This window comes from Medicago sativa, chromosome 7 (genome assembly GCF_051527215.1).
Source record: "Medicago sativa cultivar Bolivia chromosome 7, Bolivia_mono, whole genome shotgun sequence".
In the NCBI taxonomy this organism is placed as follows: Eukaryota; Viridiplantae; Streptophyta; class Magnoliopsida; order Fabales; family Fabaceae; genus Medicago; species Medicago sativa.
This window is the reverse complement of record NC_140755.1, coordinates 74,011,623-74,025,116: the sequence shown is the minus strand read 5'-3', so window position 1 is coordinate 74,025,116 and position 13,494 is coordinate 74,011,623. Positions and strand designations below refer to the sequence as shown.

At 34.0% G+C, this 13,494-nt stretch overlaps 2 protein-coding genes across 2 annotated transcripts; one reads left to right on the top strand and one right to left on the bottom strand.

The window, feature by feature from the left end:
- Nucleotides 1-227: 227 nt before the first annotated feature.
- Nucleotides 228-1,815, bottom strand: LOC146908368 (RING/U-box superfamily protein). Its single transcript, XM_085725405.1, has 2 exons — nucleotides 1,757-1,815; nucleotides 228-1,666 (listed from the first exon to the last, which is right to left on the bottom strand). The coding sequence occupies exon 2, from the start codon at nucleotides 928-930 to the stop codon at nucleotides 391-393; it is 540 nt and encodes a 179-aa protein (XP_085581531.1). The 5' UTR covers nucleotides 931-1,666; nucleotides 1,757-1,815; the 3' UTR covers nucleotides 228-390.
- An 11-nt stretch (nucleotides 1,816-1,826) lies between these two features.
- Nucleotides 1,827-5,460, top strand: LOC146908367 (protein FAR1-RELATED SEQUENCE 5-like). Its single transcript, XM_085725404.1, has 4 exons — nucleotides 1,827-4,630; nucleotides 4,715-4,842; nucleotides 4,928-5,029; nucleotides 5,113-5,460. The coding sequence occupies exons 1-4, from the start codon at nucleotides 2,512-2,514 to the stop codon at nucleotides 5,182-5,184; spliced, it is 2,421 nt and encodes an 806-aa protein (XP_085581530.1). The 5' UTR covers nucleotides 1,827-2,511; the 3' UTR covers nucleotides 5,185-5,460.
- The last annotated feature ends 8,034 nt before the right edge of the window (nucleotides 5,461-13,494 follow it).

Sequence of the window (13,494 nt, the reverse complement as noted above, 5' to 3'; positions counted from 1 at the left end):
GAATATTAAACGAGCCGAACTCGAGTTAAAAAAAAGGTTCGTATCGAACTCGAGTCGAGTTTCGAGCTAAGCTGATTCTTATCGAGTCGAGCTCAGACGAATTCGGTTCGACTCGACTCATTTCCAGCACTAATTTGGTGGTTAAAATTACTGAATTCAAGAAATGAAGTGATAGAAGCAGATTATTTTGATAGCATAAATTCATGATCTAACTAGAAAATCATATATATGTGCAACACAAACACAATATTTTTTCTTTCATTAAAAAATAAGGTTGGTCACATAATAATGTTCATGAGCTAACATGAAAACTACTACTAACTACTAACATTAAATTTCACAACAACCATACACCAAAACCTCATCATCCATTTTCACATGTTGTTCTTCTCAACTCACCTCAACTATCACCGCCGCAAAATTTTCCGGCAACCCATCTCCGGCAACCCCATCTTTGGATTCTCTCTCAACAAGAAGTGAATTCCTACAATTTGGACACGAAGAATGTGACACCAACCACGTGTCAATACACCTAACATGAAACCCGTGATTACACTTTGGTAACATTCGAACTCTGTCACCTTTCTCAAACTCTCCTAAACAAATAGGACACTCCGTCGCCGTAATATTCTCTCCGGCACCACCGTAAACCGTCACCGGAATTTGACTCAGCTCACGCTTTTTCAGACCTGTTTTGTTTAGCCTCACCGTGGCTTGTTCTGGTGTCTCTTCGGAGAGTCTTTGGCTGCACCGCATGGCGCAACGAGCTATGGTGTTTAGCCCTAGAGCACATATCAATGCACATAATAGTGCTGCTAATATTATCACCATGTTTGTGTCGAAATTTTCGAGGTTGATGAATGAGTCGCTTGTGTTGTTTTCGTATGATGGTGGCATGCTCATCTCTGTGTCAAGAAAACGGCGTTTCATGGTTTCTGTTTTGTGTGTGAAAATTTAGGTTTTCTTTCTGCAAAGTTTGAAGCCTTTGTGCAAATTTTTTTGTTGGTTTATTTTATGCAAAGGGAATTTATGGAGTTGTGTGTGTGTAGTGGTTTTCAATTTTCTTTGGGTAAGTACTTGTAGCTTGTTATGGGATTGTGTGAAGTTATAGAAGTACGCGGTGAAACAATCTCGACCATTGAATTGAGATCGAACGATCACTATATTCAAATTTTTTAAAATATGGTTTTAAAAATATCTCCAAATATTAACCGTTGGATTGGATTAGATAATCTAGATTAATAACTTCGTAAATGTGAGAGATTGAATAGTTAAATTAAGTTGAACTAAAAATTAAAAGAGATGAACAAGTTGAAAGATAGAGTAGATTAATCGTATAAAGAAGAAAATATTAACGTAACAATTAACGGACAAACATTTGTCTATAATTTTTTTTTGTTGCATAAATGTGATAAATTTGTTTCCTTAATTATTAATTATGAGTCATTGTGTTAATTAAAGTCTTGTGATATTTAGAGGAAGTAAACAAGAGGAAGAGAAGCATATTTTTTATTTTTTGAAAACTTTATTTTGCTTTTCTTTGGGATAAAGAAAGTGAAAGTGTGAAATTTAATTTTGGAGGGTAGCTCTGATCCAAAGTGGGGACCGTTTTCTGCTTCTTGCTTGATTCCCAGCTTAATTGATTCCTCTTCAGAAATGGTCCTCACTGGTACATCAATTGATGAAACTAAAACAAAATTTTAGCAATAATGCAAATGAAGATGATTGGAGAAGAAGGAATTATGAATTATTTTACCTTAGTTTCATAAATGAAAACAATTGATGCTATTCTGCTTAGTCACAAAAGAGGTAAACTGGAGAAACTCTTGGGTGATCACATGACCAAGAAATTGCAATTTGGTCACCACCAATTAAAACATGACACCTCATCATACACATAAAAGTAAATAAATAAATAGTTACAAGAAAGAGAGAGAAACTCAAAAGTTACTTTCCCAAATTTCCCCAACTTTCTCCTCCCGCCATTTTTCAGCCATGCTTCACCTTTCATCATCTCACTAATTTCAAGCATAATCAATTTCTAGGTTGTTTTCATGGGTAAGTTCTTCTTCTTCATTTATTTTTTGATCAAACTGTGTTTCTATAGTGAGTAGAAAACTTGTTGTAGCTTAAATGTGTGGATTGTGCTATGTAGTTTTCCTTATTTCTGCTGTAATATCTTTTTTTTCTGGTTTTTAGCCCTTGTAACTTCCTGCTTTGGATTCCATATTTGAAAGTTTATTGACTGTTTGTGATGGTTTTGTTTATGGTGTAGTATCCCTTCTTTGATGAGATTTTTGCTTATTATTAGCCCTAATGGTGGCTGTATTGGAAATGTATCTAATGAGTTGTTTATTTTGGTTTAGTGCTTCTGTTTATTTTAATTTAGTGCTTTTAACTACAATTTTAATTTCACAAGTGTATTTAAATTGATTTTTCAAATGTGTATTTTAAGCAATAAAAGTGATAGATACAGTTTTTAATAAGACATTGGCTATTGTTGCAGAAAATATGGAGGAAAATGAATGTCAATATGTTGAAATTGAAGAGTCCAAAGATATATTTCTTGGTCAAGTTGTGTCTAGTAAAGATGAAGCATATAGCTTATATCAACAACATGCCTTCAAAATGGGTTTCAGTGTGAGAAAAGGGAAGGAGTGTTATTATGATAATGTGAAAAAGAACACACGTTTGAAGTATTTTTATTGTTCCAAACAAGGGTTTAAGAACAATGATCCGGAAAGGGAAGTGGCATACGAAAGATCTGATTCAAGAACAGATTGCAAGGCGATGGTGCAATTCAATGTAAGCAAAGATGGAGTATGGAAAATTACAAAGTTGGTAAAAGAACATAACCATGACTTTGCACCACCAGACCAAAGACATTTGCTGCGATCTATGAGAAATGTATCACAAGCCAAACGTGGTCTTATAAAATCTATGGTGAATTCTGGTATAAAGGTTACAAATATCTGGAGCTATTTGGGGGAAGAGGTAGGTGGATTTGATAATCTTGGTATGACGATGAAAGATGTGCACAATTTTGTCTACACTGAAAAGTCAAAATTAATTGAAGCAGGGGATGCCCAATCTTTGGTGAATAACTTACGAAATAGACAAGCACATGATGCCATGTTCTACTATAGTGTGCAATTAGACCAAGAGTCGCGTTTGACGAATGTGTTTTGGAGAGATGGCAAGTCCAAAGTTGATTATGATTGTTTTGGAGATGTTGTGGTTTTTGATACCACTTACCGAACAAATAAATATGATTTGATTTGTGCTCCCTTTGTTGGTGTGAATCATCATTGGCAAAATGTCATGTTTGGTTGTGCATTGTTATTAGATGAATCCTCAACTTCCTTTAGTTGGTTGTTTAAAGTGTTTCTGGAGAGTATGGGAGACAAACAACCAAAAACAATCTTTACAGATCAAGATGCAGCCATGGCCAAAGCAATTGCGGATGTAATGCCAAAAACAAATCATCGATTATGTTTGTGGCATATTTCTAAAAATGCTCCTTCTCATTTAGGTGATCTAAATTCTGACCGTAAGTTTCAAAGTTTGTTGAATCAATGCATGTCAGGCTGTGACTCAGAAGAAGAATTTGAAAACACTTGGGCTGAGATGATAAATGAGTACAAGCTTCAGGATCATAAGTGGTTGAAAAGTATGTACAAAATTCGTCACAAATGGAGCACTGCATATAGCAAGAGTGTATTCTCTGCAGATATCAAGTCATCTCAGAGAAGTGAGAGTACAAATAGTGTATTAGGTGAAATTGCAAGTACAACAACCCATCTACCTCGGTTTTTATTAGAATTTGAGAAAATGGTAAAGAAGTGGCGGCAATTGGAGAGTGAGAAGGAATTCAAAAATAGTCAAAGCAAGCCTCCGCGCGTTATAAACACCAGCAAGACTTTGGAACAAGCTTCTATGATATATACTCACAAACTTTTCAAACGCTTTTCGAATGAATATCTTGAGGGTGCTGGTGGAAGCACCTCTATAGAGATTCAAGTGTGTGATAATGTGTCATATCACGAAGTCATTTCGAATCGTACGCCTCATAAGAAGTATATCGTATCATTTGACTCGTCTAATGCAACAATCAATTGTAGCTGTCATAAGTTTGATTCTTTAGGAATTCTTTGTAGTCATGCTTTGCGAATTTACAACATCAAAGGTATTTTAAGAATACCTGATCAATACTTTTTGAAACGATGGTCAAAAAAAGCAAGATCTGTGATTTATGAGCATACTTGTGAAGGTTCAAAAGAAACTGAAAATGAAATGTCTAATAGTGATGAGGCTGCTATCCTTTATCGCAGTGCCATCATGAAGTCATTTTATAACCTTGTTTTGGATAGTCAACATGATAAAGAAGCTCAACAGATTATGTGGAAGTGGCTTGATGTTGGAGTTGAGCGTGTTCAACAACATTTCAGTAATCTCAATGTAGATTCAAATGCAATGACCAATGGGAAAATTGTTGATGAAAAGGAGGATAATGAGACTGTTGAAATTTTGAATCCTCGTCAAGCAAAAACAAAAGGAATGTCCAGTACTAGAAAGAAAAGTCACTTTGAGACAAGGAAAAGATTAGCTACAAAAGTCAAGCAAAATAAATGTGAGGAATTGTATTGATTTTTTAATTAGATTATCATTATTTTTTGATCTGTTAGTACATGATTTTGTTAATTTTTTGATTTAGCATCAGTGAAACAAAAAGGCATTCAACTTTGTGCTACTAATTCTTCAATGGGGTGTCCTTCTAATGTTTCCAATTGCATGGACAAAGGCTCTAATGTTCTAGATATGTCTTTTATAGCACCATCTCAGGTTTCTATTTTTGGCAATCCATTCTTAATAAGTTATATATAACATTATATTATAGGTAATAATGTTGTTTTATATCCTTTGATAGGAATATCATTCTGTTAATTCCTCAAATTGGAGTTTTAACTCATCATCAATTCCATTCACTAGTATGCTACAAGGAATGAGTTCATATGGTCATTTAAGCCAGGTAACAAATGATCAATATATAATTGTGATTACAAGTTTCATATAGTTAGAGATATGCTAAATCACTTCTTCTTTTTATTGCAGGGATCTAGCAACTACCATTGGTTACCTCCAAGTAACATTCTTCAAGATAGACAAGAAGCCAAAAGAATGTAGATTTAAGTTGTCTTGAACTTTTATGAAGCTGTAGCTGTCTTTTGCATCTTTTTTGAGCTCTCTAATGTATATGTTTTGAGCTTCCTTGGCAGTTGTAATTATCTAGTGTTGTTTTGATATAGTCACAACACCAACATTTAGTGATATATAAGGTTATTTTTGAGGTTTTTGCTGTGACAGTGACAACATGATTCCATGACAGGAAATATTCTACAAGTTACCTTTTGTCAATATTTGTTACTTATAAACATAAACAAGGAAATGCATATGCCCTTTAGATTTCTTTTTCTTTTCCATCTCTGTGGTCTATGTTTTTTTTTTAATAAGCTTAGTAAAATTGAATACGCCTAGCACAAGATGTGCAAATAGGCAAAAGTGTTACAACAGGCCAATATAAAAGCGCAATGGTTGGACAGGAAAAGCAGGAAACCAAAAACAAAGCCTATACACAAAAACCAGTCCCAGCACATTTAAATTACAGCACAATAAACCTGTCATGACAGCAGAAAAAGCCAGAAACTAAGCCACTTAGAAGATAATTTAAAGATTTAATGTTTATCACTTGTAAACAAAAGATTGAAATGTGACTCAATGAATGTCAAAGTAGTATGAAAACTACATAATTTCATTAATTTTAGTTGGAACTTTTACATGACTCAAGCAAATTCATAACCCCTTTTACAACCAATTGACCCAATTTTACAACAAAGTATGTGTCTAAGCTACACTTTTGTCTCTTTAATTTCTTCTGTTTTGCTGAACTGTGTTACAAACCAAAACAGATGACACACATTGCAAAACCAAACACCAGCAAAATTGGTTCCACCTAAGCAAATTTGAGTGGTAAAATTTCATTTTCTCTTCATCCCTCCACTCTTTTACCGCCATCAACGTCATCAACATCGAAGTTGCTGCAGTTTTCACCACCACCCTTGTCGTTCACCTTCTTTGTCACCGTCATCAACATCGAAGTTGCCACCATTTTGACCGCCACCTTTGTCGTCGTTCCGGCATGGCAATCGTTTCACCTTCTCTATCACCATCATCAACACAGACGTCGCAGCTGTGTTCACCCCACCCTCATCGTCATTCCGTCGTCGTTCCGGCATGGATTTAACCACCAACGTTGCGTTTAAAAAAAACAAAATAACGTTGCGGCGTTCCGGCACCTTCTCTAACCACCGGCATCAACACAGAGTCGCAACTGTCTTCTCTCTTTTGTTGGGTTGGTAGTGTTTTTATTTTCACTGGTTTAAGAAAAACAAAACAATAACTCTTGACTCATATATTCTCTCTCTTCATTTTAATTATTTATTTTTTATTTTATGTGTATGATGATGTGTCAAGTTTTAATTGGTTGTGACCAATTGCAATTTTTTGGTCATGTGACCACCCAAGAGTTTCTCAACAATAATAAATATTTTTGTCATTTTATTATTCACTAGATATATGGGGGTGAGTGAGATTTAGATCTGTATATTGAAGGGCAATTTATAGCAATTGGGGTTGTTCAGTTGTTGGCCTTAAAGGGATAAAGTTAAAGATTAATTAATCTATTAGGAGATACTTTTGTATAAAGACAAACAAAATGAAGAAGATGCAAAGTGAAAGTAAACAAGTAAAATAAACATAAAGGGTCCAGTGGACGGGTGTTTTCACATGGTTTGCTTACCGAATTTTAATTATAATTTAAATAAATTGTTTAAAATATTAATTATGAGGTTTGAGTACCAAATTAATCCAATGTCAATTTCTTTGTTTCTACTGTTGTTTTTAACTTTTAAGGTGCAAGTAGGTTATAGGTGGCAAAACGGTTGTGACAAGCTAATTTAAATGGTTGAGGGAGCGCTATTTGCTCGTAGCTCACGATTGTGAGACTTCCACTTCGCCCCATCTTTCGACGAACCGGCAGGTTGATCCGCGTAAAATGATACTTCGTCTTAAATTATTTGAAGTTTTGGACACTTTATGCATAACGACTTATAATTTAGGACAACTTTTATAATTTGAGATAGAGTGGACCATTTTTTGCCATTTACCATTCATAAAATTAATAACACTAACGACCAATTATCATGAATATTTTGTTAAATTAATCAAGTGTGCCAACTGTGGTTGGAATTAACTTTTTTAAGGTGAATAAATAAGATGTTCAGAATTTGAACCCGACTCTTACATATAATCCTTACCAATTGAGCTATGCATTTTATATATTCAACACAGTGCATTTTATATACATGTTAAAACTACTTTTGATGATCATTAACTCAAGGGTTAATTATGTTTTTGGTTCCTACAAAATTGCGACCTTGTAAGTTTAGTCCTTACTTAATTTTAATAGCATTTTTAATCCCTACAAAAAATTTCTGCACTCAATATTAGTCCTTACTCAATCCAATTTTGTTTAATTTATGCTTAAACTCTTAAGTTTTTCAACAATTTTTTACAGGCGTGTTAAGAACGTTATTAAAAGGTCCTCCGAAAAAAATATCGCAAAAATTTGATTTCTACGTCCATATTTTTGTTACTTATATCTTAAACTTCTGTCGTTTTAAAAAATTCATATTTAATTTATTTCATGTTAAAAAATTATAGATTTTAGTAAATGAACCTTTCATAGTGTTCTAAACTTGTATAAAAAAAATCGTTAAAAAATTTAAGAGTTTAAGGATAATTAAACAAAATTTATTTTAACAGGGACTAAAATTATAAGTAAATTTTTTTTTGCAGGGATTAAAAATGCTATTAAAATTAAGTAAGGACTAAACTTACAAGGTCACAATTTTGTAGGGACCAAAAACATAATTAACCCTTAACTCAAAAGTAATTTAGATTTAAAATATCCGAACAAGGAATTCACAAAAATCACAGATACATAAATACAAACACATACCACTTTAACATTTTACTCATTTTAATCAAAAACCAATTTTATAAAATCACTTCTTTCAAAACTTATTTACACCGTCACAAAACAAAATATACACCGAATTGTGTTGAATATATTAACTATTAAGTAGTGGAAATTTTGTTGCCGCTATCTAATTTGGTTGTACTTACTTTTGACATCAACATGGCACCGATGGCATGGCAGATAAGAATCCAGATTGGGAAAAAAAGATGCAAAAGAAAACGGAGAAAAAGGAGAGCACAACATTCAAAATATCTTATATAAATACTTTCCTTTCTCTCTTCACAGTCTACAACAGCCAGCTTATTGAGTGCAAAATTTATACTTTTGTGGCAACATTTGTCCATTTCTGAGTGCACTATTTAGCAAATAGATGTGTTCCCTATAGTCTATTTTCTTTGTATTAACTCATCACATTTTAGGAGAAGTTGACCATAATAATTCAAACTTTGAATTTAAAGTAAATAGAATCTGATCTAATATTTAGTTTTATAAAACCAAAGTTATCTTCCTATACAATTAAATCAAATATTTTTACACTCATATGGAATTCTATACATTTCTAGTTAGTATAAGAGAAAATAATCGTCATTTGAACAATAAATACATGTCAATGAAGATTGATTTAATTGTTATATAGTTGACTCATAGTTTAGAAACAAAAGTTTAACTCTCATTTGAGATTCCTTAAGAATTAGATGCCAAATTGTGTTTTCTTTGCATGTGTGGGGTGGGGGATCCAACAAAATTAGTTGGGTCAAACGGTCTGATGTGTGTAGGTTGAAGGAGAATGGAGGCTTCGCTAACTAAATGGAGATGGTGATTGTTTGAAGGTGGTCAACCACCGATTTGGAAGAAAACTCTAATGGCAAAATATGATACCCGAATATCACCTTGTGTTGACTTTCAAAAAACTTTGGGCCGGAGATTCACAATCAATTTGGTGGAAGGATCTTTGTGGGAAGAGTATGGTTAGAAGGATCTTTCAAAAAACTTTGGGCCGGAGATTCACAATAAAAGGGTGATTGTGAATTGTGAGTCCATACTTTTTTTGGGATGATGCATGGTGTGGTACGCAAATTCTTAGGTTGGCGTTTCCTCGGTTATACTTACTATATATCATCACAACAAGAGTCGTTAGTATCCGATATGGGACGATGGAAAGAAAATGAATGGAAGTGGAATTTTTGGTTGATGCATAAATTATTAATTTTTTTTTTTGGAAAGAGGAATTGCTTGTTAATCTCAACAATTTACTAATAGGTGTTCGGTTGTCGCAAAGACGGGATAATTGGAAGTGGGATTGCTCGGATGGAGGTGAATTAACAGTTAGTTCATGCCACTCGATATTATTGCCTTAAGGTTGCTCCCCTCTTCGAGTTTGGTGGAACCAAGATGTCGTTTGTTGGGATTGATGTGGGAGAGTTTGAGGCCATCAAAAACAATTGTGTTTGCATGGCAAATGTTGCTGGGCGGTGTTCAAACTCGTGTTAACTTGCGGAAAAAGGAGTCCTCGTGGATAATGATGTGGTGGGAGAAACATAGGAACAACTTTTGTGTATTGTAAGTTGGCAATGGGGATTTGATATGCAATTTTTGGGTGGTTTGATGTTTCTACGGTTATCCCAAAAGATGAGTTCACCCTTTTAGAATCATTTTTGGGACAATTTTAGAAGGGAAAAGGGTTGAAATGACTACTATTGATATGACATAGCATTTTGGTGACATTGGTGACATTGTTTCTATCTCTCTTAACCAATCATTCTCTCCTATCTAAATAATTTATTTTAATCATTTATCTACCATTCACTCTCATCTAAAATGCACTAATTAATATCACCAAAAAGCTATGTCACCCAAGTGAAATCTGATAATTAAATGTGCCTCTATATGTGCTAGCTTCTTGGGCAATTAAATGACATTTGAATCCTTTTATGTACTATGAATTGGTTCCATAACCCTTTAAATTGTATTTTAAGGTAAATTTGATGTAAATAGTTTTGGCGCCAAGTGCGTATTTCTAGGGTATTTTTGTTGGGCAAAGTACCCCTTATACTTTATCCCTCACTTGGGTGCAGTATGAGAATCATTTTTCCGTTAAAAAAAAAACTCATTTGAGATTTTGATCAATTAAAGGGCATTTTTTTTTTGGTCAAGAATTAAAGACCATTTTTCATGGACCATATTATATGTCTCCATATATAAAATTATTCGGGGACCAATTTGAATATTTTTACAGAAAATTCCTATCTAAAAAAAAAAAAACAATAAATCTATACTATACTGGTATGAAAATGCTTTAATTTGATTAAAAAAAAAAAGAATGACGATGTATGATTTTAAACTGCAGTTACGCAACTACTGCACTGCAATTGTGGCTGCATTTACATCTCTACAACTGATCATGAAAACAATTAATGTTGGCACATTTCTCTGCGGTTTTTTGATATTTAGGAGATAGAGATGCAACCAAAAAATATATAATTGGATGAGGTAAAATTTGCACGCAATTATGGGACATTCTTTTGGTTAATCTATTGTGGTGTTCCAGGTTAATAAAGGTCTTACTAACATGAACTTAGAGCACTTCTTAAAAAATACTAGAAAAAAAGGTTTCATGGTGTACCTTAAAATGAACACTACTAGTTCCCAATTCTTAAAAAAAAATCAAACTAATATGCTCAAGAGCTATTTTTGATTTAATACATTTATTTTTTCTTAGAGCAACCAACTCCAAATGAATTTGTTGTGCTATGTAACTGGATTTTAGTGGCATGCAAATAATGTGATGGTGTCATAGTAGAACAGGTGACAGCTGATGAAACGTCACACGGGCCAGGAGATTTATTTGTTTACGACGACCTAATTTTGCATGTAATATGTTGGATCGGATCAAGCTTTTATGTCACCTGCGTTGTAGCAGGTGGTCCCTCAATATCAAACCACAAAACTCATGTTATTTTTTTGGTACAACACCAAATTCATGTTCTACTTAAACCTTACTAGAATTCACCAAAAAGATTATTCCTAAAAAAAAAAATACAACTTAAATCCTTATAACTAGGTTATGCCCGGTATGTGTTAGTTTGATACAAAACCAATTATCGCGTCCTATGCAACCAACCATAATTGTTACAAAGCTAGAAATTTTAGGAGTGGTTGGACGCACGAGTGATAACTGATCCTTCCAAACCGAATATCTTAAGTTTGAGGGATTATTGAAAGGTTGTAGGTGGTGGACAATGAGCAACATCTCACCAAGACGATGTATTGTATCTACAAACATTCCGACGATCAAGCAAGAAAGTTTTGTGAATATGAGGTTTTAAGGTTAGAAAAATGTATACCTAGAAAAAAGTCATAAGTTAGGCTTTATAGTGGAAGATTTAATGTTTTAGGATCCAGAATCCTAGCTTGGACAATTGTCCGAATGGACAACTACAAACAATCTTGATAATATGATCAACGATCATGTTCGAGTGTGTCTCTGGTGTTTGTTCATGTTGTGGTACGTTTAAGAGTTAGTGACTTTGGGTGACCTGGATTATTGATCAATTGGAAATTGGCCCGGTCTGAAACAGTTGCTCCCCTAACCTTTAATCGACGAAGTGGAATGATGACTTGTATTTAGTTCATGCTTTAAGAGCCGTTTCATGCTACTTCTTTTGCAGCCTCAAGGGCTTTATTTTTGTTTTTTTTTTAATTTTTTTTACAATGAAGTGGATTCTTTGCGGCCTTATGGTACTAACTTCTTGGGGTAATGGTAGTGATAATTATGTATGCAGGCTGAGATAACTGGAAAAAGGGTCTTCGTCATTTTTATGTCGTCCCTTACTTGATTTTTACTTTGAGTATTGACATTTGTATCATCTGGACTTTGGGTCCGAAATTGTAGAGAAGGGTCTCGCCTCTTTCACAGTGTACCAATAAGTTCTTTGAAAACATTTTGGAATTTGAATATTGTGTCATGATTTGTTATCACAATTTTCTTGGCGGTCCTCAAGGCATGTGATGGATGATGATGTTTCCTGTACTAAGGAGACCTTTATGATACGTGGATCCTATGAATATACTTGAGTAGCCTAGGGTCATGTGAGCATTTAATGCATTACATCAATCAAGGGAGCGATTAAAGTCGTTCGATGAGACGATTGTTTGCTTTAGGTGATGTGGCGCCTTGTTAGGGGTCCAATAAGCAATGTTGGATTAAACCTTTGAATCTCATGCCCATCTCAACCATTGGTTCTAAATCATTTCTTTTCCGCCGTCCATTGCATTTGAACACCTATTAAAAGGGAAAGTGAGTGATTCACATTCACTCTTTCCCAAAGCTCTCTCTCTCCCTCTCTCTCTCTCCCTCTCTCCCTCTCTCCCTCTCTCTCTCTCTCTCTCTCTCTCTCTCTCTCGTTTTCTTTCTCTGAGAAAATGATAATTGCAAAAATAATGAAGAAAACTGAGAAAAACATCTCTGGTCCATGCACCCCACACACAAACCTACGTGCTTCGCATGCCTTGAGAATGCAAAAAGTGAGACGTTGTTGAGACCGTATTCCCCGTGCATAGGGTGATGCACGCCACACACATTGATAATGAGAAAAATAAACTTTTGTTGTTTTTTAGTTATGTGCCCCATGCACGTGAACTGTGGTAAATTGCCTATTTAAGTGTCTATTTCACCCAAAACTATTGATTCAAAATCTTGATGGTTTGAAGACATAGAATTGTGTCTAAAGCGAACAGAACAAACATTTTTCAACCTTGAAAACAAGATTTTTTTTTTTTGGTTACAACCTTGAAAACAAGATTGAAACCAATTCTCTTCACTTCATGTCTGTTTAATTTCAATAATCTTTGATGTAGTTTGCTCTCACGAATAACTAAACACTTTTAGAGTAGGGTTGAATGATGACTCACTATCAAATTTTTCGAACCATATAAGCTATATTGTCAGATGTTAATGCAATTTAAATTATGCATATTTAATATATCTTTCTCTTTCTTGATAGAGAGCGCTAGAAATAATGGTGATACTAGGACACATCCGTGTTTCTGAAATAAAAATAAAGTAGATAGGAAGTGTAGCTAGAAAGTTCCACACCAAATTTACTCTTCCTTTGTTAGCAACAATTAAAATGAAGTGACTTGTTGGGGCAATGCCCAATCTTAAAAATTAGGTTTGCCTTTGATTGACATTTATAGTTAAAAGTCAGAATTGTCTTATTTTGACATGTGATTTTTTAATTTAAGCATAAAATTTTCTAAATAAATAAAACTTACTTAATGTTTATTTATTGAAAGAATATCCATCTTACACCAAAAAAAATGAAAGAACATTCGTCTAATAAATTACAAAATTAGTTTATATGACTGACACCGTAAAACGTTTTTACAGGTGTATC

What these genes read in the sequence shown, in the direction of transcription:
- LOC146908367 (XM_085725404.1), top strand. Translation starts at nt 2,512, where the DNA reads ATGGAGGAAAATGAATGTCAATATGTTGAAATTGAAGAGTCCAAAGAT. An exon ending in CTTTTATAGCACCATCTCAG is followed by an intron (nt 4,843 to 4,927) that starts GTTTCTATTTTT and finishes ATCCTTTGATAG; the next exon opens with GAATATCATTCTGTTAATTC. An exon ending in CATATGGTCATTTAAGCCAG is followed by an intron (nt 5,030 to 5,112) that starts GTAACAAATGAT and finishes TTTTTATTGCAG; the next exon opens with GGATCTAGCAACTACCATTG.
- LOC146908368 (XM_085725405.1), bottom strand. Translation starts at nt 930, where the DNA reads ATGAAACGCCGTTTTCTTGACACAGAGATGAGCATGCCACCATCATAC.